General features: G+C 41.0%; 2 protein-coding genes across 6 annotated transcripts in view; both read right to left on the minus strand.

The window, feature by feature from the left end:
* Positions 1-20,473, minus strand: part of LOC134577520 (zinc finger protein 90 homolog) — a 51,196-nt gene extending 30,723 nt beyond the window's left edge. For 2 of the 5 annotated variants that reach the window (XM_063436292.1, XM_063436293.1), the window contains exons 1-11: positions 20,359-20,472; positions 16,290-16,356; positions 14,091-14,217; positions 13,492-13,599; positions 12,272-12,352; positions 11,570-11,662; positions 9,282-9,353; positions 9,004-9,111; positions 8,702-8,785; positions 7,495-7,572; positions 6,876-6,947 (exon numbers count right to left, since the gene is read on the minus strand). In XM_063436292.1, coding sequence (XP_063292362.1) covers positions 6,876-6,947; positions 7,495-7,572; positions 8,702-8,785; positions 9,004-9,111; positions 9,282-9,353; positions 11,570-11,662; positions 12,272-12,352; positions 13,492-13,599; positions 14,091-14,217; positions 16,290-16,356; positions 20,359-20,426 — 958 coding nt within the window. In that variant the 5' untranslated portion in view covers positions 20,427-20,472. Of the gene's footprint in view, positions 1-6,875; positions 6,948-7,494; positions 7,573-8,701; positions 8,786-9,003; positions 9,112-9,281; positions 9,354-11,569; positions 11,663-12,271; positions 12,353-13,491; positions 13,600-14,090; positions 14,218-16,289; positions 16,357-20,358 lie in introns of all 5 variants that reach the window. The other 3 variants (XM_063436291.1, XM_063436290.1, XM_063436289.1) reach the window with 3 other exon arrangements.
* Positions 20,474-20,632: 159 nt separating this feature from the next.
* NTPCR (nucleoside-triphosphatase, cancer-related) lies at positions 20,633-21,851 on the minus strand. Its single transcript, XM_063435691.1, has one exon. The coding sequence runs from the start codon at positions 21,755-21,757 to the stop codon at positions 21,197-21,199; it is 561 nt and encodes a 186-aa protein (XP_063291761.1). The 5' UTR covers positions 21,758-21,851; the 3' UTR covers positions 20,633-21,196.
* Between the last annotated feature and the right edge of the window lie 4,888 nt (positions 21,852-26,739).

Consider the following 26,739-nt stretch of genomic DNA (forward strand, 5'->3'; position numbering starts at 1 on the left):
AGCCAGTGGGCGGGTCATAAGATGTAGTGGGCCGGCAAGATTACAGTAAAGGGTAGCCATATGATACCACCCATTAATCCCCATAAATTAGTGTAACAACTCACAGGTCTCTTCAGCAGCCCTAAAGCCACTCAGGTATCGATGTCAAATACATCAATGCGCTGAGGTATGTATAGGGACAGGTATAGACTTAGATATAAACATGGACCATAAATGTAGATCAATATAGGAATGCAGTGAATGAATGGTCCGATGTATCCGGACCTAATACAGACAATTCCGCGTCCCTATGGTCCTGTATAAGGTATTCATGAAGAAAATAATAATGAAGATAAGAAAAAATGACGGAGTAATAAATAAGGATAAAGAAATTAAAGAAATATGTACATATCTACACTAAACACTACACGCTATATTACAAAATGTACAAGTGTATCAGGCAAAAATAAGCTTGATTAAATATACATTGCAAGTATGTCAGAGATCCATAAAGGTGTGGGGACGTAGTGTCCAGCCTGGTTCTCTTAATCTTCAATGAAGGGTGTATATGAAAAGCCCTCGTTGAGTCCAGATGGTGACAATGTTTTAAGTTTATAAATCCAAAAACTCTCCCTTTGGAGTAATTTTTTGTCTAGATCTCCCCTCCTTGGTCCCAGGGTGACACTTTCAATGCCGCAAAATCTTATCCCCTCAGATGACCCCCCATGATGAAGTTTCAGATGTTTTGAAACTGGGGTGTCAGTTAATCTTTTTGGGTTAATTGAGGTCACGTGCTCCCTTATTCTCAATTTAAACATACGGGAAGTTTTTCCCACGTATAATTTATTGCATGAGCATGAGAGTAGGTATACAAGACCTTTAGATTGGCAATTGAAAAAATGACGAACTTTAAATTCTCGTGTCCCTAGGGAGTCTGGAAAGGTTTTCGAAGGGCGGCGTATGAATTTGCACGCCTTACATTTTCCGCATTGATATGTGCCTAGGACTGGAGACTTTAACCAAGAGGTTTTCTGAGTACTTGATTTCAGGTGACTTGGGACTAGGATATCCCTAATGTTTCGTCCTCTGCGTGCTGTCACAGACGCCTTAGTTGTAATCACCTTCTGTAGGTGTGGGTCTTGGTGCAATAGGGGCCAGAATCTATCCAGGATACTCATAATTTGATGCCATAATTTGATTGATGCCTCTAAAGGGGGAATGTCGGTTCCGGTTGAACGTAATACCAGAAGTATACTGAAAAAAGGTGGGGTATCTTTTTTAGGGCAACCCAGTATGGAGGAAAGCCTAGCCCCCCGGACAAGGAACAGAGGCAGACCCCCTCAACAGTTCAGAAGGAGAAGGTATTAACAAAAACCTCAGATAATCAAATAATCAACCTATCCTCTTACACTCCCACCAAAAATGAATTACAAGTCTTGAGGCGGGGTATGTCCTTTGTTCCAGTGTCTAACTTTGATAAGTTTAACTGGACAAAGGACATACACCTCTTTGCAAGGAAACTGGCCCTTCACAAAATTCACCGCATTAAAGATGAAAAAAGGGCAAAAGACTTAGGGCTACAAATCTCTGATATAGATGCACTGGATACTCTAGTGGATCTCCTTGTATGCAACGATGAGTCTATACAAAAACAACCCCCTTTTACACATCTGAAAAAGAAGAGCCGGTTCACTCCACATATGGCTGATTTCAAATACATTGACTTATTCGTGGAGCTTACATGCAAAGAAATCGATAAGATCAATCCGAAAGAACTCCCAAGTCAACCTAATAGCAATATTTCCCCACAAGAAAACATTGCATTAAGTAAACTAAAGGGAATGGATGAGGTGATCTTTAAACCTTCCGATAAGGGAGGCAACACGGTTATCCTAAATAAATCTGATTATATATCCATGGTATATAGATTAATCGATGACAGTGAGACATATGAGGTATTGACATGTGACCCTACACAGAAATATCTAGCTGAATTAAAAACAATCCTGGATTCGGCACTGTCACTATCACTCATATCTAAGGACGAATACAATTTTATGTTTGTTAAAAGGCCGGTTACTGCCACTTTTTACGCACTCCCGAAGGTACATAAGCAACAACCAACATTAAAGGGACGACCCATTGTCTCTGGCAGAGGTAACCTGACCCAGAATATAAGTTTATATGTGGATCAGATACTAAGAAAAGTAGTGTTTGAACTCCCCTCACATCTAAGAGACACCAAGCATACTTTAAATACCATCGAAGGAATCAAGATCAATGGCCACGCTATTCTATGTAGCCTCGACGTGGAGAGCCTTTACAGCTCGATACCACACGAGGTGGGTCTAAGACACCTTAGAGCAATACTTGATAGTAAACCTCCGGTCTCACTAAGACATAATGAGCTGGTCCAAGAATTGATGTTGTTCATTCTGACACATAACCATTTTATCTTCCAGGGTAAACACTACCACCAGGTGAGAGGTACAGCTATGGGGACGGCTTGTGCCCCCTCATATGCCAACCTCCACCTGGGGTGGTGGGAGAGTACAATGGTATTTAATGAACACATGACAAAATACACTAAGTGTATAAAAATATGGAAACGCTACATCGACGATGTACTGATCATATGGACAGACACCCCTGACCTCTTTCTAGAGTTTGTTAACATCTTAAACTCTAACTCTATCAATCTGAGACTGACAAGTGAGATAGGTGGTAACCAAATTAATTTTCTTGACCTAACTATCTGTCTGTCTGATAAGGGGGTACTTACATCCACCCTTTTCCGGAAGCCCACGTCAACCAACAGCCTATTGGAGTGGACAAGTCACCATCCACCCTCCCTTAAAAGAGGTATCCCAATAGGACAATATTTGCGTTTAAGACGCAACTGCTCCACTATAGAGGATTTTAAACTGAAGGCAAAAACCTTACAACTTCAGTTTAAACAAAAAGGATACCCAAACAGATGCCTAAAATCTGCATATAAACGCGCACTGTTGGCAGACCGCAAAGACCTCCTAGTTGAAAAAAACGTACAGTCTAACCAAGTAACCATAAGATGCATAGGGAATTATGATGCAGGCTGGCATCAAATTATGAGTATCCTGGATAGATTCTGGCCCCTATTGCACCAAGACCCACACCTACAGAAGGTGATTACAACTAAGGCGTCTGTGACAGCACGCAGAGGACGAAACATTAGGGATATCCTAGTCCCAAGTCACCTGAAATCAAGTACTCAGAAAACCTCTTGGTTAAAGTCTCCAGTCCTAGGCACATATCAATGCGGAAAATGTAAGGCGTGCAAATTCATACGCCGCCCTTCGAAAACCTTTCCAGACTCCCTAGGGACACGAGAATTTAAAGTTCGTCATTTTTTCAATTGCCAATCTAAAGGTCTTGTATACCTACTCTCATGCTCATGCAATAAATTATACGTGGGAAAAACTTCCCGTATGTTTAAATTGAGAATAAGGGAGCACGTGACCTCAATTAACCCAAAAAGATTAACTGACACCCCAGTTTCAAAACATCTGAAACTTCATCATGGGGGGTCATCTGAGGGGATAAGATTTTGCGGCATTGAAAGTGTCACCCTGGGACCAAGGAGGGGAGATCTAGACAAAAAATTACTCCAAAGGGAGAGTTTTTGGATTTATAAACTTAAAACATTGTCACCATCTGGACTCAACGAGGGCTTTTCATATACACCCTTCATTGAAGATTAAGAGAACCAGGCTGGACACTACGTCCCCACACCTTTATGGATCTCTGACATACTTGCAATGTATATTTAATCAAGCTTATTTTTGCCTGATACACTTGTACATTTTGTAATATAGCGTGTAGTGTTTAGTGTAGATATGTACATATTTCTTTAATTTCTTTATCCTTATTTATTACTCCGTCATTTTTTCTTATCTTCATTATTATTTTCTTCATGAATACCTTATACAGGACCATAGGGACGCGGAATTGTCTGTATTAGGTCCGGATACATCGGACCATTCATTCACTGCATTCCTATATTGATCTACATTTATGGTCCATGTTTATATCTAAGTCTATACCTGTCCCTATACATACCTCAGCGCATTGATGTATTTGACATCGATACCTGAGTGGCTTTAGGGCTGCTGAAGAGACCTGTGAGTTGTTACACTAATTTATGGGGATTAATGGGTGGTATCATATGGCTACCCTTTACTGTAATCTTGCCGGCCCACTACATCTTATGACCCGCCCACTGGCTTCAGTTGGACGGGGTCTATTGAAGAGGCAGGACTGCCCTCTTTACGTCATGGGTCCAACCTCTATGACGCAAGGCCGGATACATCACGTTACTCGTGATGTGCCGAGTCACGTGACCGGCATTAATTGCTCCCCACAGATCTGGTAATTCAGGACACGCCGAGCCACGTGACCGGCATCAAGCGCCTCCCTTCACATGGCTGGTGGGCGGGTCCGCGCGGATGTGCGCCCGCCCACCTAGCCCCTTTCTGAACAGGTCGCATGCACATGATGGGGCTGTAACAAGTTGCAGATAAGCCCTACCATTGGCTTAGCCCATACCACATGGGGCCGGTCACATTACATGTCCCATGATATGCCGGACCATGTGACCGGCATTAAGCCCCGCCCCCAGGAACATCTCACGCTTTTCCTGGAGCTTGGATTGAACACATTGAGGGAAATGCAGTACAGCTGATACCACACTCCCCCAGTTCCTATTGGTTGAAGGTACTCATGCCTTTTGGCACACCACATATAAAAGAGACTCATTAACAGTCTAATGTTATCCCCTGACGAAGGTGCTCCTTTTTAGCACCGAAACGTACGTTGGGCAACTTTTTTCACCTCATATCATGTATATGAGCACTGGGCACTGGTGGTTTTAGCACCATGTTAATCACCTAACTTATACTTTATTTACTTTTTCTTTTCTATGCCTGTCTAGCTAGATTTACAGGGAGAGAGGCTTCTTAAAAGTTAAAACTAGCAGTCCGAATTTGATTGCTATTAATACTGCATACCTTCCTCAATCTCCCTTTACCTCTGTACTAGCTCCATTTGGAGCCTCTGTTTACTTTGTATCTATTACCATTTTTGTAAGAGGCATTTATGGCTGGGAATTGGGGATCTATGTTCATTTCCGTATAGGATCAACAGGGAGAGAGGTCTCTTAAATTTAAAATTAGCAGCCCGAATTTGACTGCTATTAATACTGCATACTCTCCTCAATCTCCCTTTACCCCTGTACTAGCTTCATTTGGAGCCTCTGTTTACTCTGTATCTACTACCATTTATATAGGAGGTATTTATGGTTGGGACTTGGGGATTTATACTCATCTCCTTATAGCGCACTATATTAAAGCTGATAATTAGGGGTGAGTTGCTGTTGCCATATGGCATAATGTATCCCTACCTATACATACCCTTCTATTGACAGTCATAGAACTCTAGTATCACCTGTATATACTTTATTTTTATTTTTGCATTTAGCAGCATTTTTATGTATATACTTCATTTTGGTACTTAACAGCATTTTTTCTGTTCATGGGTCTATAGTGATACCCTTAGTGGTTTACAGTAACACCTGTAACCTACAGCCAGCATTGCAATTCTAGACACTACCGCTATAGTAATTTCCAGAGATGCGGTTAGTTTCAATTGATTTCTTGAATCTGACCACATTTATCCTTTCTGTTGTTTGATATTTAAACACTACACTAAGAAAATAAATTTCAAATTTAATAGTTACATTGACATTTCTTAAGAACATTGTTAAAGAAAACTACAGTAAATGTTTACATTAAAAATTATAAGTGTTGCTGACATTGTGATAATCTCTCTTTTGGTACAATGTGCCTTTTAATATTAGTACCTTGGCAACAATATATAAGATATTATTTGCAGCTGGAATGCATAAGGTTTTACAAGAATTTACACTAGAAATGAGTATCATAGATCAATAAATTCATTTCAGGGGCCGTATCACCATTTGTTTTTAATTATCAAAGTGTCTTTTATCACCATATATCTTTATGTTTTAATTACCCATTCCACTGTGCTACTGAATTTAATGAAACTAACAAGACAGGAAAATGAATTGGAATAGGGAAAACATTTTGTTTTAGTAAAAGCAGTGTACTCTATCAGCCCATCATGTTGCATATGCATGCATGCATATATATATATAGATATATATATATATACACACACACACAGACTAATGATTGTTTTGTATTTCAAAGCAATGCAAAATGGAATTTACTCTTTGAAGCTCATTCCCTTTTGCTCCACAGGCTGCTTTTGTCCTACAGAGAAACAAATTTCTATCCTACTGTATCACGGTTACAAACATTAATACCTGGGTTTTATATATTATACATCTAGAATTACAAATTATATGAATAAGCAATAATAACCATGTATGAAATGAATGGATATGATGAAAACAGAGTAGGGTAGTGTGAGAATCCAGCATTTATTGATCCATTTCAAAGATAGAAGTTGATAATCTTCCTATAAAAAGTGAGATTTGGAGGGGGGTTGAGGCTTGGGAAGCCAGGAGATAATCTCATGATGGGAGTCCTTTGTTATACAATGTTCAATAGTAATATGTAATTAGTTAATCACCATGCAAGAAGTCACTGAGAGCCAACCAACCAGCTGACATCATGATGGTGTGTAAAGCCAGAAGGTAGAAAGCAAGAGTATTATGTCAAATATGCTTTTTGGTATTCTTGTATTGGTATACAAGAAAATAAATAGAAAGCTCCTTTATCATATTTAGTCCCATAGTCCAGCTTTGTTAAGTGTATGTAAGTTTAAAGCCATTTGAGATATATCAGTATATAGATCATAAATAAAAATGACCTCACCTGTGCTGTTAGTGTGACCTGTAGACTGCATTTCATTGTAATCGACCTCCTCCTGTTTCACCACAATATTAACTGTTATACCAATAAACAAAAAATGTAAGTTAAAAAACAGTAACGCATCTTCCACATTTACATTATTTTAAGCTTGTAAAACAGATTATCTCACAAGTAGAATTAATCTTGCCACCCACACTTTATAATCATATACTTATCACTGTTATTAGTGACTGCAGAGGAGATGCTGATCACCAACACCCACTAAACCAAATCTAGTAAAGATAATTTAAAGATAGTATTTATTTCATGCACAGATTTTTGCCACAGTGTTCTGGTTTTAAGTGTTAACACATAGGAAAAGACAGGCCTATTCAGTTAGATGTGCAGTTATACAGTTCGATATAAAAAATTTCAAAACAATGATTTAGAGTAAAAATCATGTGACAATTTATAAATGTAAACAAAAAATAAGGTGCACTAAATGCCTCAAAATAACAATGCAAGAGATGTGAATCTTTAAAATTATTATTATTTATTAAAAAAAAAAAAAAAAAAAACATGCATCAGTGGGGGCATATGAATAAAATAGTAGCTATCTATTCCGGTTAGTAAAATTACTTACATGTGCTACTGCGGCCTGTAAGTGATATTTCCTCAAAGAGAACGTTCTCCTCTTGTTTCACCACAGCAGGCCAAATTGCTAGCAAATATATACATAATATTATTATGATAAAAGATGATAAAACAGGTATCACCTGTAAGCACTTGTTGTAAAATATGAGCATTTTATATGGTTTTTCATTTTAACAGTTTATGATTTTTAGACCTATTGCTTGCAGCATTTGCCTGGCTAATGAGTCTGGCAAGTGGCGATGTACAAAGGAGCAACTTCTAGTCAAAAACAGCCTAACTCAACATTTGTTATGGTTACTGCTGGGTGAAGCAAACAACCTCATCCCAGTATATTGGGGGGAAAAACACAACCCCCACAGTGACCCAGTGGATAGAAAGAGAAGAAGGAACAAGAGAAATGGAAAATCTCCACTGGTCCACACTACGCAAACGCAATAGATACCTGAGCACATGGCAACCCTGGATACAATACTGGGCACAGAAACAGAACCAGTCATAACCAACAAAAATAAAAAAAGCATTGTACCTTCTACCACTGTTCCTCCCTCCCCCCACTCCTATCCACCCCCACCCCCCTATCCCCTCCCCTGACCAACCCCTCAAACTCACTCCCTCTCCGAATTGTTTAACCCCCAGACCCAGTTTTAATTTACTTCGGAATATGCATACAAAGAGCATACATAACAGACTATATAAGCCTTATATAAACCACAGGTACGACACACATAAATACCGAAAAACTGTGTAGGAGAAGACCTGGGAAACCTTCTTGATATTGAAAACGGAAATATATGCAATCCTCTCCTGTATTACATTGTACCATGCTTGATGAAATAACGAACACCATATCAATCTGTTATGTATAACTACTGTGAAATTGAAAACTTGTAACACGTTTAACCCCTTAAGGACCAAACTTCTGAAATAAAAGGGAATTATGACGTCACACATGTCATGTGTCCTTAAAGGGTTAAAATCCCTCCCCTCTTTTTCCTTCTGTACCCACCTTGACTATTTGATATACCAATCAAATTGGAATTAAATAAAAAAAAAAAAACAGCCTAACTGGAACAATTCTCCAGTCAGTTGTTACTCTTTTTATATTTGAATATGTTTTCAGGTGTGTTTGTTTTCTTTATTATAAGTTTATTTTCTATGACTAGCAAAAAACGGTAAAGTTAACAAACACCAATTACCAGTATTGCTGTGACTTGTAGATTGTATTTCTGTAGGAACAACATCAGCATCCTCTTCCTTTACCACAACAGGAACAGTTTTACCTATAGAAATGTTTACATTTAATCACGTAGCAGAAACAACCGAAGACTTTTTATATTCTTGGTAAATTGTTATTGGTTCTAAATGCAACACAGATCATTTATAAATGTAACAAATGTTGCCACCTCCAGTTGAATAATAACAATACATCGATGAAGTTAGTAAATGGTCGTAGAAGTCAATTTTGTCATAATTGGTGCTCATTTGCTTTGGTAAATACCTATTCCTGCCTCGTCATTTACTGTGTCACCATGTCCAGTTGACTGCAACTGTTCTTGAAGCCTGGCCTCTTGTTTCACCATAGCTGGGACTTGTACTTCTACAGAAACTGGCAATGAAATTGTGGAGGACAAAAAAAAAGTGTCTTCTTAAAGAGTAACATATGCAATACCTTTTATTTTGTAGTTGAATCTTTTAGTCATATTTGTTGCTCACATATTTCAAACTTAATAGAAGATTTACAGTACCTAAATTGTATTTAAACTTAAAATCACTTACCAGTGCTGACATTAACTGCTGATTGTTTACCACGTTTGCGATTGTCTTCCTCTTCTTTCAGCAAAATAGGGGCTGTGACACCAATAGAAACTATTAATAAAATTGTGATCAATATTCAAATCATTCTTATAGCTTAAGATTGTAAGCTCCTCTCATGCACTTTGTGCAAATATTTCAGGCTCATGGACAGGGCTCCATTTACTTGCATGTCTCTTTATGTATTGTGCTCTATGTAATCCTTACCTGTGTTTATCAGCCATCATATTGGACTCCAGAAAATGTTGTTGGCTCATAAATAGCACCGTGATGTATAAAACAATGGCACTGTTTAATCTCAGTAGAATTAAAGTGGATAAGTCAAGTGTTTGGTTTTAGCCTTTCAGTATTATTTAAGAAACAATGGTTGCATTATTTTTGTGTTTTTGTTTTAATTAACTTGGCTTTGAAGTTATTTTGTAAATGTACAAAATCATTGGTTTCAGTTCCTGGTATTCAGAATGTTAATGGGCTTCTCTTGCTGTGGAATATAAATGATGGCTGAGGTCAGCCAACAGTCATTTACACAAAAAATAAAGCAAGGTTCTACAACAGAAGACCTTTTCTACCTGAATCTTTGCAGCAGCTACATAAAGGTAAGGTAGTCCTTGTCAGACTGCTGAGTGTATTTTCAAAAACTCACCCCAAGCATTAAGATTTATTTCTGTGTCAAAACAAGACAGATCCACTTAACCCCTTAAGGACACATGACATGTGTGACATGTCATGATTCCCTTTTATTCCAGAAGTTTGGTCCTTAAGGGGCTAAAGGACCACTATAGTGACAGGAAAACATTTTTTTTCCTGGCACTATAGTGCCCTGAGGGTGCCCCCAACCTCAGGGTCCCCCTCCCACCGGGCTCTAGGAGGTGGAAAGGGGTTAAAAACGTACCTCTTTCTCCAGCGCCGGGCGGGGGACTCTCCTCCTCCTCTCCTGAATGCGCATGCGCGGCAGGAGCCGTGCACGCATTCAGCCTGTTCAGAAGAAAGCACTCATAATGCTTTCCTATGGACGCTGGCGTCTTCTCACTGTGATTTTCACAGTGAGAAGCGCGGAAGCCCTCTAGCGGCTGTCAATGAGACAGCCACTAGAGACTGGATTAACCCTATTATAAACATAGCAGTTTCTCTGAAACTGCTATGTTTATAGAAAAGGGGTTAATCCTATCTGGACCAGGCAGCCAGACCCCTTCATTAAGCTGAAGTGGTCTGGGTGCCTATAGTGGTCCTTTAAAACATCAATCTTACATGAACCCTACACTGTTTGGACGTTTACGTATTATATCAATTGTTTTTCTGGGCAATTCCATTACAACTTATGGAATATGGCTTGTGTCTGCACAGCTTTCTATGCTGAAACCTTACAGATATAAAAATCTGGGTATGTGCCAGCACTTCTATAGAGATTAAATGTTATTATTCTAAATTTAAAACAAATGGGTGAGTAGCATGAAAGTTACACTTTCAAATTATTGCAGCATAAATATTCTGGTCTGCTTGTGATTGCTGGGAGTTATGTGGTTGCTCTCATTTATTCAGCTCCTCTCGTGATTCTGGAGTGCGGAGGCAGAAAATTGAACGGTACCTTCTCATACCAAATTACAAACAGAAGGGCTGAATTAATCACAGCTCACGAACCTTGAGCACAGCTCACGAACCTTGAGCAGAAAGTATGTATGCTTTCCTGATATTAGGGTTCTCACATTCGACAATGTCAAATCACACAGTGCATTACAGTTTGAATGCACACAGTGTCACACCCCAAAATATGTTAGGAGATTTGGAAACATGATCTGCCGGCTATATACAAAACATTATGTACAATGTGACTGATGATGTAAATACACACAAGCTAATGTCCCAGCCTGACCAATATTAATAGAAATGACATGGAAGTTACACTCCAGGGCCGCTATTTGAATGATTGATTCAGCCACTGTTGAATCAATCCATCTTCCTAATAACAGCTAGAGAAGTGCTGGACAGCAGCAGCAAACATCAGGAGATGCACATAGACCCATCTATAGACTTAGGAGAGAAACATAGACCCATCTCTAATTTATAAATATACACATTATTTCATACAAAAGAAAAACAAAACAAAATAGAGTTTTGTACAACAGAAATGTAACTGAACACCAATCAAGTATGCAGGACTGACATTTACATTAAAAAAGTCCACATACAGACAGAAAACTACTGTCCATATTGTACAATTATCCAACAGCTTACAAAAACTGTACAATACTCACCTATTGGCTTAGCTTTTGTACTCAGACAGCATTTCTCACTTGTTGCCTGTTCTCTGATGTTTAAAGATACATCAGAGCCAACGACAGGATATGCTGCACAAAAAAAAAAAAATGTATATAATTGAGCTACTTCAATAATACAGCTCTTTTCAACCATAATTTTAAAAGCAAATAATTAAATAGAATATTTAGAATGCTCGCAAATTAATTGGAAACTGGGCTGTGGTTATTACCAATAGTTTGATATTTCCCAATCTATTTCTACATCTATGGGAATTGTTTGTTTTATGTTTGTGTGTTTTTTGTATGAGATGTTTGATGTGATTTCAACACATACATAAACATAAGTTTATGTGAATCCCTGAAATGCAAAAAAAAAAAAATTTTATGTATTTTTTTTCTACTAAAAAGGAATTGGAAAAAAAGGGGAAAGAAACGAGGGAATTGTGCCACGCTTTTAATAGTGATAGTTCCTATTTCTTTCACCACAGTAAGAAATATTGGCGTGTATAAGGTGTGTAAGGAGAGTAGCAGAGAAAAGTAAAGCACATGTCAGATTTCAGAGAACCCCAAAAGACTTTCAAAACGCAGGTTTTATTTGCAGTTAAACAACATTAAACAGCAACAAGGATATTGAAGTAAAAGCATTATGTTCTACAAGAAAAGGAAAAAAATAAGTAACATACTGGTATTCAAACCCACCTTTCACACCCATTTTTTCGTCACTGCAAGTTGTCTGTTCTGGAGTTTCTTCTTTAATCCTTACTAAAAGATCAGGAGTGTCTAAGAATAAAAAAAAAAATATCCCAATTACAAATTTATATGGGCAAAAATGTGTACGCTCCATAATAGGGGAGATCAAAGCCATGCATATCATTTCACTATTACTATATTTCCATAAAAACAGTTGAGCTCGTATGGGATACCACGAGGGTTGTTTTCTCATCCCATCAATAAAACTTCCTACAAAACAAGTTTCCACTGCAGGAAACATACTAACTTATTAACTAGATAAGATTGTGTCCTTGGTTCACATGGCTTATCAAAATACATGAATAGCCATCAACACATGGCGAAGTACTAAATATCGTGTTTTGCTATTAAGGGACACTGTAGTCGCTATAACCATTCCATCTCTCTGTATTGGTTATAGTGCAAGTAGTCCCCTGGCACTGTCCCTCCATTCAGTGTTAAACCATTTTCGAGCAGTCTAAAACTAAATAAGGGTCACTGGCTTTCCACAGCCTCGCCTTCACTGGAGTTGTGGCGATGGCAGAGATTACACATTTCCTTCTAACCATACCGATTCAAACCCGAATGGGCACTGTGCTAGGTTGAACGTGATCAGCTGACACTTTCAGGCAATCACAGCCGCGCCCATTGCCTCTTCAATAGCCCAAGAGAGAATGGGCTGCTGGGAACTCATACAGCATTAAAAAAAACAATTTTTCAGTATTTTTTAAAATACTGAATGGATGGATGGCTCCAGACACTATAATTACTTCAATGAGAAAAAAAATAAATCAGTTACAGTGTTCCTTTAACCGAACAACTGATTTGTTCTGTTAGATAAACTACTAACACCACTAGAGTAATAAGGTCACTATAGGATCATGAGGTCATTGAACTAGAGCAGTGCACTTTTCACCCAGTATTTCCAGTTTCCACTTTAGACTACCGCAACAGTATTGGCAGCTTTTCTCAGACAAGATATAGAGGATGCCGGTATCGGACACTCAATGAACTGTGCATTTTCATGGGATGTTCAAACAGAGTTGTGATTGGTGCTGCTACACCAAACACACTGTCATGAAGGAATGATTTTGTACATTTCCCTTTAAACACATAATGAGGCGTCAAAATAAAAGGCAAAACAGGTTAAAAAAATAAAAATAAACAGAAAAAACAAACAACAAGATTACCTCCAACAGGTGTGCATTTCCTTTCCGCAGATGAAGAGTCAATGCGAACACAGGGTTTTTTCGCTTTATTAATGTTAAAAATAACATCTGGATTTGTAATTGTATAACCTGTCAAAAAAAATATTACAGCATAAAAATACAATATTATGGAAGTGCACAGAGCTGTGTTGCTACTATATTTAGACTCATGTCAAAAATCTATTCTGAGCTGGCCCTTACAGATAAGTTACATTTCAAGCAGTCGTGAAAATGCCTTCATGTTCCACACCAGCCAGGCATGTACTGCTTTTTTGGCATCAAAGGCCCTATAGAGCCCTGCATACATTAAATGGGTAGGTTTTTAAATAAGATTATTAGAATAGCATAGAATGTCATGGGATATTACAGTGTTATATGCAGTGCTACAACCAGGAGGGGGTGGGGGCACTGTTTCTGGCCAAAGAATATTTATTGCCATCTTCAATTATTTAGTAACTGGCTATGTTAGACTTAAAAGGGATTTCTTTTATATTTTTATTTATTTTACAGGAAAATGCTTTAGTTTGCCCCTGTAATATAAATCTTGTTTTTATATGAATTGTATCACTGTGAAGACTCACCTAGTGTCAATAAAACTTCATGGATTTCTTTAATCACATTTTGATAGAACACCTTCTTCCATCCATCCAGACGCAGCCACTGGTCCTCTGTAAAAGAAGCTGCAACATCGCAGAATGTGACAGGGATCTAAAAAAAAAAAACAACACACACACAAAGAAAGGCTTGTTTCAATTGTGTAAATGTTTAATAACGAACACGAATAATATGTTTTTGTCTGGCATAGACTTAAAGAGAAACTGTCAAGAGAAAGGCATAAAAAGATTAAGATCCATCACTTACAGCTGTGTATCATGATTCCATTGCTTTGCAGCCTTCAACATTTTTTAAGCAAAGTCATTGAGGTGGCGTTATACCACCTGAAAAGCTTTGGACACAAGAATTAACCATAATTTCATCCCTCTGACAGACATATTTTGAACAAACACTACAATAGGCTTTTAGTTTTTAAAGGAACACTCCAAGTACTACAACCACCACATCCCGCTGTATTGGTTAGGGTGTAGGGATTACCCTGGCGTGATCCCTTAAAAATCTGTTAACCGTTTTAGTACAGTTTAACACACATCTAGGTGTCACTGGGCACTCGCCCCCAGACCTGGTCTTCCAAGAGTTAGAGAAACTGAATGTCAGTTTTGTTAAAGGAGTGAATTCAATGCATTAATTGGCCGAAAGTGCTGATATGAAACTCTGAGCCAATGAACGAACACCTATATAGGAATCTGGCTTCTCCTATCTTAGCAGCAGGTGCCCATGTAAATAACAGACTGAAACATTTTGATAAACTACAATAAAAAAGGACCAATTCACTCCTCTTCCATAACTACTACAGGGACATGTAGTGATTATGATGCTTAGAGATGTACCTTTAGACTAATTTTTTATTAGAGGAATATAAGTCCGTAACTTTGCCCACTTTGAAGGAATTCAGAAAGTAGCGGAAAAAGAACTCACATTTTTGAGGAGCTGTGCTTGAGAGGGGAATACCAAAAGTGCTTAATCACACTTCTGTTTAATCATATCTGTTTACATTCCAAAGAATGGGGATGCCTAAGTTATGTTAGCAAGTGGAAGGAGAATCTGGGAGGGGAGTTGAAGGGCATTGTGTGAGAAGACGTGGGAGACAGCTGCTAGGTTTCAGTCTGCATTGCCTCCCAATAAATGTATACAATTCTATTTCATCAGCACATGACCCCGGTTCAGTTACATAGTATGGTTGAGAAACTGCAGTCATAAAGGTTCTTACCACCACATGTGGTGGGGATGCCAAAAATTTGCTACATTTTGGAGGGAGGTGGGAAACTTTCTCCAAGCACTTTTCCATAGACTATTTGACCAAGACTCATGGTCACTGTTGCTTTCACGCCACGTGGAGAGACTCCTCACATTCACAAAAGCTATATAGTAGGATAACGCTGGCAGGTAGAATATTACTAGCAACTAAATGTCGAGATGGGATTCCATCAAGGAAGGAGATTGAAGTTACGGTCAAAAACATTATGTAATGGATCGACTTACTGCGATGGTTCGCAATTCTCTCCCCTCCTTCCAGAAAACCTGGGATCCGTGGGTTGAATATGACCAAACTTAAGAAACTTTAACAGCAGTTCCTTTAGGCTTAGCTTCGTATCCGCAGTGGGTGAGGTTGTTCTCGCTCTCCTTCTTTCTTCTGCCTTTTCTAGCTTCTCTCTATATTTTCCCCCCTTTTTCCTTCAGGCTCTTTCCTCCTTATCTACTTTCCTCGCTATAGTTGGTTCTCTCTTCTTTCTATTCTCATGGTATGTCAAGTCATATTGTCTTATTCAGTGGAGGAAGAGTAATGAGAATTTAAAGCTCAATAAATTGTCTATTTCTGACATTTCTTACACTATAGCCTGTATTGATTTGTCATATTTAATTTTTTCTAAATCTTTTAATTCTAATGAAGACTGAGTGAGGTCTGTTGCTAGATATCTTTAGACACTTTACCTCCACTGCATTATGTGCCTTCTGACTTCTTTGGGCAGTGATTTGCTCTCTTGTTTGGGATGGTTAGAACTGTACTTGAACATAACTCTGGTACTTTCATGTTATATTATCTTTTTATATTACTGTTGTTCTAGCTGTTAGCTTTGTTGTTTTTTTTGTTTGTTTTTTTAAAACTGTTGTATACTAATCTCTTAAGCAGTAATAAATAATGGATGGATTCAATGTTATTTTACCTGGGCTGACATTTCTTGGATTGTGATGGTAACGTCCAGCTGTAGGTAGCAAGTAAATAGATGGAAACTAAAAAAAAAAAAAAAAAAAAAAGTAGTGAGAATATTATTACATTTTTTATATATAAATGTTCTAGTCCTTGATAATGAACTATTATACTGTGCATTAATATCTGTTCTTATTCATGCTTGTGTGTGTGGCCCACATTCCCAACTATATTACATCCACAGGTGGTACACTATCTATTGCCATAATGGCGAGTATTGTTGACCTTGTGCTTTCCATATGTTGTTCCATGGCCATTTTGTGAGGATTATAATTTTATCAGTCTACATTTTAACAAAATGGGAATTCGAATGGCTCTCTGCCTAAAGCAGACTGAATATCAGATTTCAACAAATGTGTTTCTTTCTTGACACTAAAGGTCAATCTGCTTAATTAACAGTTAATAATCAGAATAAGTGATGTTTAAAATATTTTTATACATTTCCTTCAAATATTCAGTCCTCGTTATTTTAATTTTCATAGATAATTTTTTTCCTCCATTGATAATTCAACTGCAGTCTACAAAGAAACATTGTGGTTACAGCTGGATACAAGTAGTGTGAACACTGTAACCATAATATGTATTCGACTTTAAAGCGTATAATACTCATGTTCCATAGCAAATCTAAATAAGTAGGAGCTCACAGTATAATTAGTGGTTGCCTAAAATAATCACTAGCAATTATTAATCTGTAGATCATGTTTCAATTTCAGAAGTCACAGCCCCACCTCCTTAACCCCTTAGGGTTGGAGACAGTTGTACAAGTCCTGTGTACAGAGAAAGGATTGGGGGCACACCCGAGACCTGCATTTTGCCGGTAACCACGGCAACGCTCCAAATCGCGCAAGAGTGAACTATAGCCCTGTAACTGGGCTAGAGTTCATCTCACCACCACTGGGACCACCAGGGATTCCCCACCGGACCACCAGGGACTAAGAAATGTCCCCCCTCCTCCCAGTAAAGGTAAGAAGGGAGGGGGGACATGAATATATTAATTTTAATTAAATTTACAAAAAAAAAAGCCTCCCTACCCTCCTTACCCCCCATACACACACTACATACATTGCCCCGCAAACACTGCCCCCATACACACACTACACACATTGCCCCACAAACACTGCCCCATGCACACACTACACACACTGCCCCCATGCACACACTACACACATTGCCCCACAAACACTGCCCCCATACACACACTACACACACTGCCCCACAAACACTGTCCCCATACACACACTGCCCCACAAACACTGCCCCATACACACACTACACCCATGCACACACTACACACACTGCCCCACAAACACTGCCCCCCATACACACACACACTGCCACCCACAAATACACACTGCCCCACATATACACTGCCGCCCTCACGCACTCGCACTTCACCACTCACACACTTCACCCCTAACACATACCACTGCTCCTATGCCCAATATCCCAGCAGACCCCAGGTAAGTTGTCAACGGTTTGACTACTTACTCTGAGATGGGATCCTGGCACTACTGGCGCCATAACTACTACACTGAGCTGTAGTGGTTATTGTGCCTGGATTATTTCTTTAAATAATCTACAAGTGCCCCTCCCGAGATCAGGTTCTGGATCCGCCACTGGTGCGAGCTGTGCGGTCGCACAGGGTGCCATAACACTAGGGGCGCCCTGGCAGCCGACACGGCTCGCAAGCTGAATCCCTGATGGTCCAGTGGTGCACCTAGCAGGAGCTGCAGCTAGATCATCATAACTTCTCCCTCGCGGTTCTAGCGCTCACTTAGTGAGTCAGAGGCAGCCTCAGAGATTCCCAGCCTGCGCTCTGACTCCACACAGCGCCAGAACCTCGTGGGAGAAGTTATGATCAGCACTCCCCGCTATTCACCCTCAGCCCACCAGAGGCCGGCACTGGAGACCAGGGACAGAGGAGACTTGTGATCGGGCACCAGAGAGAAGGGGCACTGCATGGAAGCAGAGGCAGCTTGGGACAAGGTAGGTAGGAGACTGAAATACAGCCTTGAGTTCCCAGCCACAGAAACTCCCCCAGTCTGTGACTGGGAAAGAAGCTGCTGCGTATAGGTGGTGTTACATCAGCATTAATCTGCTGGTGTAACACTACCTACCTATCCTGTCTGTCACATACCCTCATCTGTACCCCATTTTTATTAACTCTCACATGAACATGCTATATACATTCAGTCTGCGTATGTGTGGGACCCTGAACCAACAATTTTGAGTCTATGTCTTTATGTGACTGTGTTTGTGATTTTCTGACTATGTATGTGTCTGTGTGTTTTTTTAATATATGTGACTGGTTTTTTTTTTGTCTTATTAAATCAAAACAAGCAGGCCACGGAAAAATTATCAATCTTTTACCGGTCCGCGGCGATAAAAAGGTTGGGGAGCACTGCTTTAACGGACAGACGCACACACTTACTGATAGATGCATTCACTCATTGACAGACACACACTTTCATATACACTGACAAACAAACACACACTGATAGACAGACACACTATTACTCGGACACACACTCTCACTGACAGACGCACGCACTGACCGACACACACACACACACACACATATATACAGACATTTCCCCCCAACACTCACACATTTTTATTATTATTATTTTTTTTAATTGTAAATCCACCCAGCCTCCCTGGGAGAGCTGGAGTGGATTACTTACCTATCCAGTAGGGCTGCTGGGCGGGCAGGCAGGGGGCGGACAGGCAGAGTAGGCGGCAAGGGAGCTCTGATTTTCCTGCTCAGCTCCCTCGTGCGCCACTTAGCGATGCTGGGAGCCAGAGTGATGTCATATTTCAGCTCGTGGCTTCATTAAGCGGCGCGGAGGGAGCTGAGCAGGAAGAGCTCAGGTGAGTATGCTCCCTTGTTACCTGCCACCAGCCTTGTGGGGGCTCAAAAGTGGCCAGCTGGCCAGCTCTTGAGCCCCCCAGGACAAGAGGCAAACAAGGGATCTGCCTGGGCGTTTGAGGGCGTTTTTTTTTGCCGCCCAAGGCAGATGCCTTGTTTGCCTCGTGTAAGATATGTCCCTGCTAAAGGGTTTTGAGAGATTATAGCGTAGTGTGAGGACGTCCAGAGTTAAACGCTACGTGCAGGCTTTTCATAGTGAAAAGCTACAAAATCAGACTCCAAAACCACTTTAAATTATTTAAAAGGGATACTCCAAGCACAGTGACCACTTAAGTAAAAAATTTCCAGATCAACTATTTTTTTTAATTACTCTTGCCATTCAGAGCAACAATGTGTTGCTTAGTGAATAATTCTGTAAAGTATGAATACTTTGGGAATTAAAAATATTAAAATTGTAGAAAATGTTAAATATATAATCCAAAGCATAAAGAAATGGTTTATTGTATATATAAAAAAAAAAAAAAAAAAAATCACTTTGAATTGCCAACACTTCACCTTTTAGTGAATAACCCTACAATAACCCTATTTCTATGGAGGTACCTAAACTGATATGTACTCTTGGGGTGTATGGCTGGACAGGTCAGTGTAATGCAGATAAGTGTACATTTTATTATTATTATTATTGCTATTTATATAGCGCCAACAGATTCCGTAGCGCTTTACAATATTATGAGAGGGGATTTAACTATAAATAGGACAATTACAAATAAACTTACGGGAACAATAGGTTGAAGAGGACCCTGCTCAATCGAGCTTACATTCTATAGGAGGTGGGGTGTAAAACACATTAGGACAATGAATGTATTACTTGGTGGGTACTGCTCTACAATACACACTATTACAGAACACGATTAAAGCCTGTGTTAGTAGAAACACCTTGTACAGCTTGTTAGAGTACAGACACCACAACCACTGTGGGACCATTGTTTATATTGGACCCGGAGCATCATGGGAAATGTAGCCAACAGCTGAGATACCAAAGGCTGGCCTTCATTGACTCATAACAACCCTAGTAACGAGCCCCATAGCCTTTCATAGAGGGCTCCCACTCACCCCCCACCAACCCCCATCGTTCCTGGGGCCCAGCGTCACCTACCCATTAATTCTGACGAAGAACCCCGTCTCCCCTGAGCAGCAGTCGCCGAATGGTGTCACTCTGCGCATGCGCCGCGGAGAGGACTATGTTCGCGCCTGCGCACTGACGCAGGAAGAGGAGTCGCGCGCTCCAGCAGCCCGTCACTCGAAGAAGCGGCACCGCGCACGTTCCCTGCGTGCTCGGGGGAGCGTGGAGTCACGTGCGTCATGTTTACCTCTACTACCATTGGATGTTTACAGAGGCTACTTTTTTTTTTTCCACATGAAGTTTTATTTTAAACACAACATAACAATATAGGAGTTGTACATAGCAGACTATATGTCAAGTACCTTTAACAACATACAACGTCACTTGGTACTATTTATGATCAAAATAACAACAAAATAAAGAGGAAAAAAAAAAATTACATTAGATTTGCTCAAATCTTTTTCTCTATTCCAACAGATTATTTCCTGCAGAGTTTCTCTATCCCAACAGATTATTTCCTGCAGTGTTTCTCTATCCCAACAGATTATTTCCTGCAGTGTTTCTCTATCCCAACAGATTATTTCCTGCAGTGTTTCTCTATCCCAACAGATTATTTCCTGCAGTGTTTCTCTATTCCAATAGATTATTTCTCTATCCCAACAGATTATTTCCTGCAGTGTTTCTGTATTCCAATAGATTATTTCTCTATCCCAACAGATTATTTCCTGCAGTGTTTCTGTATTCCAATAGATTATTTCTCTATCCCAACAGATTATTTCCTGCAGTGTTTCTCTATCCCAACAGATTATTTCCTGCAGTGTTTCTCTATCCCAACAGATTATTTCCTGCAGTGTTTCTCTATTCCAAGTGATTATTTCCTGCAGTTCTGTAAGGTCTCCATGAGTTCTTGAAGTATCCCATCTCTATTCTCCTTTGTGATATTAAACACTTTGACATCAGGCCTTCTTCTGATCTCCTCAATTAGTGGTAAAGGCTTTCCTTTAGGGACTGGAATGGTCCCAAATATGACAGCTTTGCCACCATCCAGCACTGTGCGGACAGCCTGTATGAAGGGGTCACTGCAGAGTTCCATTTTACCGATTTCATCAATCACACAGACTGTGTCTTCGTCCACCATGGTCAGAGCTGGGATGGCCAGCTGCTGGAAGGACACCAGGTCTACCACATACTGCCCGACTCTGTGCTCCCGCCTGTCAGTGTGAGGGCCGGCCCTGGACAGGGTGCCACGCTTCCCGGACAGGGTCACTATGTCGAACCCTATCCTCCTGCCGCCTCCTCCTCCTGCTCTCACTTCCTCGGTGTAGAATCCCTGGGTGGGAACCCCGGATGATTGTAACATGCCCAACACTCTCTTCACCGCAGTGGTTTTCCCGACCCCCGGAGGGCCGGTGAGGAACACGTGTTTATACATTGTTACTGTCTGCCAGGGCTGTTACAGCGCTCGGTATCCGCTCAGAGGACTCTGCCAAGGTGGGAAACGCCGTGACAGCCTACAGTGCGGGCTGAACTCCGTATTGGAGGAGCTGCTATATGTGGCTGTGAGGGTGATGGGTGTGGTCAGAGGTGTAACTAGAAACCAATGGGACGGGGGGATTTCCCTGCTCCCCCCAATACCTATGTGTCTCCTTTCCCTATCAGCCCCCATGTGTCTCATTCCCTCTCCCCCCCAGCACCTCCATGTGTCTTATTACCCCCACCAAGCCCTCCATGTGTCTTATTACCCCCACCGAGCACCTCCAGGTGTCTTATTACCCCCACCAAGCCCTCCAGGTGTCTAATTACCCCCACCAAGCCCCCCAGGTGTCTCATTACCCCCACCAAGTACCTCCATGTGTCTTATTATCCCCACCAAGCCCTCCAGGTGTCTCATTACCCCCACCAAGCACCCCCGTGTTTTATTACCCCCACCAAGCACCTCCAGGTGTCTCATTACCCCCACCAAGTACCTCCATGTGTCTTATTATCCCCACCAAGCCCTCCAGGTGTCTCATTACCCCCACCAAGTACCTCCATGTGTCTTATTATCCCCACCAAGCCCTCCAGGTGTCTCATTACCCCCACGTGTTTTATTACCCCCACCAAGCACCTCCAGGTGTCTCATTACCCCCACCAAGCCCTCCAGGTGTCTCATTACCCCCACCAAGCACCTCCATGTGTCTTATTACCCCCACCAAGTCCTCCATGTGTCTTATTACCCCCCCCCCCCCAAACCTTCCAGGTGTTTCATTACCCCCACCAAGCACCTCCATGTATCTTATTACCCCCACCAAGCCCTCCAGGTGTCTCATACCCTTCCCCGGATACCCCCAACCCCTCCATGTGTCTCATCCCCCACCAGCCCCTTCATGTGTCTCATTCCATCCCCCCCAAATGTCTCATTCCCACCCCCCAAGACCTTCTATATGTGATCCTCCCCCCCCCCCAGCCCCTCCATGTGTCCCTTTTTCTTCTCCCCCCCCCCCCCCCCACTCCTCCATGGATCTTATTCTCCCTCAGCTCTAACGTGTCTCATTCCTTCCCTCTATGTGTCTCATTTTGTCCCCCCCCCCCGCCCCTCTATGTGTCTCAATCCACAGTACTGCTCACCGCAGTACCAGATCTGGTCTGACAAAAGGTGCTCTCTCAGTGAGCACTTCCAGTCAGACTGCAGTCCACTCGGCAACTTTACACATAGAGACCAGCATGAGGGGAGCAGCACAACTCCGGCCCTAAAGGTAATGCTGGCGTTCTACGGTTGCAGGGGTTTAGAAGCACCGGCTAGGAATTTTCCATAGCAACTGCAAGTTCAAGTTTATACATTTGCTACCAAAACTGCAAGCACAAAATATAGCTAGAATCTTGTGCTCAATCTAAAGAGCATAAGTTGTTTGGGGCATGATAGGTGCCCTTTAAATTTGAATTCACGTGAATTCTCATTTTAGTGAATAAACCTGACAATTTTATGACATTAATGGGTAGGAAACGAAAAGTGCTGGCCGTGGATGTTGATGCCTGTGGATCTGTTTGTGTTCATCAAGGACCGTCTACATACACATATATTTATCGGGAGATATATTTGAGAGACTTTATTCAGCAAAAGTCAGCCCACATTATCTACCTACTTGTTCCTTAAAGGGAAACTCCAGTGATATAGTATTCTTTTCAGCAAACCAATAAGTTTGAATGACTATCTGTTCCTGACCAAATTAGAAATAATTAAATTGCGTATACGCAGAAGTAAATTCACACTGACACGAGGTTCAGGTTAAATGAAAGAACTTCAGAAAATTTAATGGCATCTGTTAAAAAGTGGGTGCGCAGACCCTTATAAAGGCATTATTACATCATTGAAGAAAATCAAGATATCAATAAGTAAACATTATTAATTGGTTTAGGTGTTAAGTGGTTAGTTAAATGCCCTCCCCACTGGGTGTTCTATCTAGTGTCACAACTGTCGTCATGAGCTTCTCCTCCAGGTTTTAGCGCCATCTTGCTTAGCACGAGGAGTTCACTCGATGGGAGGGGGGCTTTGGTAGCTATTCATTTTGAGTAGTTGGCACGTTAGTCTCTCAAGGTTAGTTCTCAAGGCCTTTTTAGTAACTTACACATTTTATGAATACTATCTGCTACAATATTTCACTCAGCAGGATCCTAGCATTTCCTGCTGACACACTATTTCTACGAACAAAGCGTTCTTGTAAGACTTTAAGCTTATGAGGCCGGGGAAGGAAATATAAGAGTATAGATTTAAAGGGGCTTATAATTCTACAACAGTCCCCCCTTAAAATGTTAATTACTAAAAAGATAAACTTTATTTGTTAATATCAGAAGACTTGTTAGCTCAAAGACACATAAACCCCATGACCGCTAACTTGGTGTTAATGCAAAGAGCAAGTCTATCCCTTTTCTGACCCTAACAGGCTGCAGCTCATCCGTCAGTACGGCTCTCGAACACTTCACTCCATGGGTATCCCGCGGTGGCTTGTCCACCACTTCTCCACACGGTAGGCTAACCCATACAGACGGAAGCTGTCCCTAAGCTGTCCCTTCCTAGAATTTCTACATTTCTTCGTCATAGGGGAGAGTTTGTAGCGGAATGCAGGGCGATGTGAGATCTTGATTACCAATTTCTAGATGAGTAAAGGTTGGTGTCGTTTGGTCTACAGTCTTCTGTAGGAATTTTCTGAGGCATGGGAGGACACAACAAACGAGAAGAGCGAGAATAAAAATAAAAATTAGTAGAGCCATACCAATATGAACTAAAGCTTTCTGCCAACCAGTCATCCAACCAAACCATTTCTCCCAGGGATCTGTCACCCCAGAATTCCTTTTCAACTCTTCTGAGAGTTTATTCAATTTTTCTATGGCAAGGGGGACCTTACCATTAGGGCCTGTGTTTTCTGGAATGTAAGTGCAACAAGTCATGGTGTCAGGTAGTAGTTTACATACACCCCCCTTTTCGGCTAGAATCATGTCTAAGGCCAGTCTGTTCTGGAAGGTCATCTGGGATGTGGCTTGTAGTTGTTCGGCTAAACCCTGGAGGGCATCCCTGGTATAGTTAACAAAGCGCTGTTGGTTATAATAGATGTAATTTATCCAATTAAGGTTTTTATTGGCAGTGACTATAGTGAACAGTGATTCAAAACCCACTGCAACTTCATCTCTAGCTTTAAATTCATTAGGTACCCCCCTAGGCACCCCAATGGCATCTATGTAAACGTGTGGGTCAAAACTGCCTTTTACTGGAGTTTCCCGTTTGGCTCTGGCTGGTGCGTACAGCGGGCTGGGTGTGTCAGTATGGTTATCGGAAATAATGTGTATGGGCATGATGACTTTAGTTAGGGCACACTCACCCCACCATTCAATTTCTAGTCTGGATCTTATCAGTAGATCCCCACATAACCAATACATATCCCCTAGTGACCTGGTATGATGCTGTAGCAGGTGCTTGGGGACAGTTCTGTAGGTGGCACAATATCCTTTTGAAAAGTTACCCACAAATTTACCAGTTCCATCATAGTTGGTATAACAAGTATAATTACCTTTGTAAATTGTAACTCCGTCTGGGGGTTTGACATTTCCAACTAAGAGAGGGTATTCTGCTGTCCATGCTTTGCAGTGGGACTGATTAGAACCATAATTAAAGGCAAAAAGACTTAGAAAACAGGTTTCTATTTCTAAAGGGATAGTTAAAGGGACGGTGCCAAGATGGGGTCGGGCACCTCCACATACATAACAGGCGGTTTTATTATGCTTATTGGCATTATATCTCATCCATTCTAACCACAAATTTATATCATTGAAGCCTGTTTCAGCGGCCATAATATCTTCAAAAGTAGGGTTAGCAATGGCCATCATGTCCCTAAAGGACTGGATATGTGGTTTCAGCGGATTTGGGACCATATGTTCAGCCCCTTGCCACTCTGAAGAGTGACACATGTCTTTGAGATAAAAATGACCTAATTTGTTATAGGAACCTCTTCTCCAATACATTCCCATTACATATTGATCAGCATCCTCTGGGCCAGGATGCTCAATATTTAACATCAATTTCATAGGTGTACCTCCTCCAGGCTTTCTTAAAGTCATTCTTTGGAGGAGGGATCTACCATGGTCATCTACCTTTGATAAGGAACTTTTTGGTTTGTAACCCCAGGCAGGCCCGGCATTCCATCCCGCCGCCCCCCAATGGTTACAGTTGTGCCCCCACTGTTTGTCAACTACACAAACATAGGGGTCTTTTGCTTGTGGTATATCTTTATAAATGGCTTGGATCTGTGATTTAGGGAATGGGCAATCTACAATATCACAGTAATCAAAAGTAAAGGTGGCTACACGGGTACATGATGAATTATACCAGAAGGTGTACCCACTAGCATCTTTAGTAATGGCCACTTGCTGGGCTTTAAGGAGGCCAATCAAGGGGATTAGGTACCAGAAGTACATGGTTGTGCAGAATCAGCTTCCTCTGGAGCAGGTGTCTTTTTGCAATGGGAGGCGTGAATCCAATGTGGCCTACCAGCCAGCTTGACAGAGGTAGTGGTGATCAGGAGAACCTGGAATGGTCCCTCAAATCTTGGTTCCAGAGTGTGTTTCCGCACAAATTTCTTGACTAGGACCCAATCACCAGGAAGCAGACTGTGGTTGCCTGTGTCAGAATCAGGATCTGGAATTGAAGAGAAAACTTGGGCATGGATTTTGTTTAAGGCACTTGCAAGTTCAGTCACATAATCTACTAAAACATCAGTTTGAAGCTGCAGTTGTTGGGGAAAATAACAACCTAGTCTGGGTGCAGTCCCAAATAGGATCTCATAAGGGGACAATGAGGGCTTTCCTCTGGGTGTATGTCTGACACTGAACAGGGCTATTGAAAAGCTTTCTGGCCAAGGCATTTTTGTTTCTTGTGACATTTTT

Source organism: Pelobates fuscus, chromosome 11, assembly GCF_036172605.1.
Source record: "Pelobates fuscus isolate aPelFus1 chromosome 11, aPelFus1.pri, whole genome shotgun sequence".
Taxonomy (NCBI): Eukaryota; Metazoa; Chordata; class Amphibia; order Anura; family Pelobatidae; genus Pelobates; species Pelobates fuscus.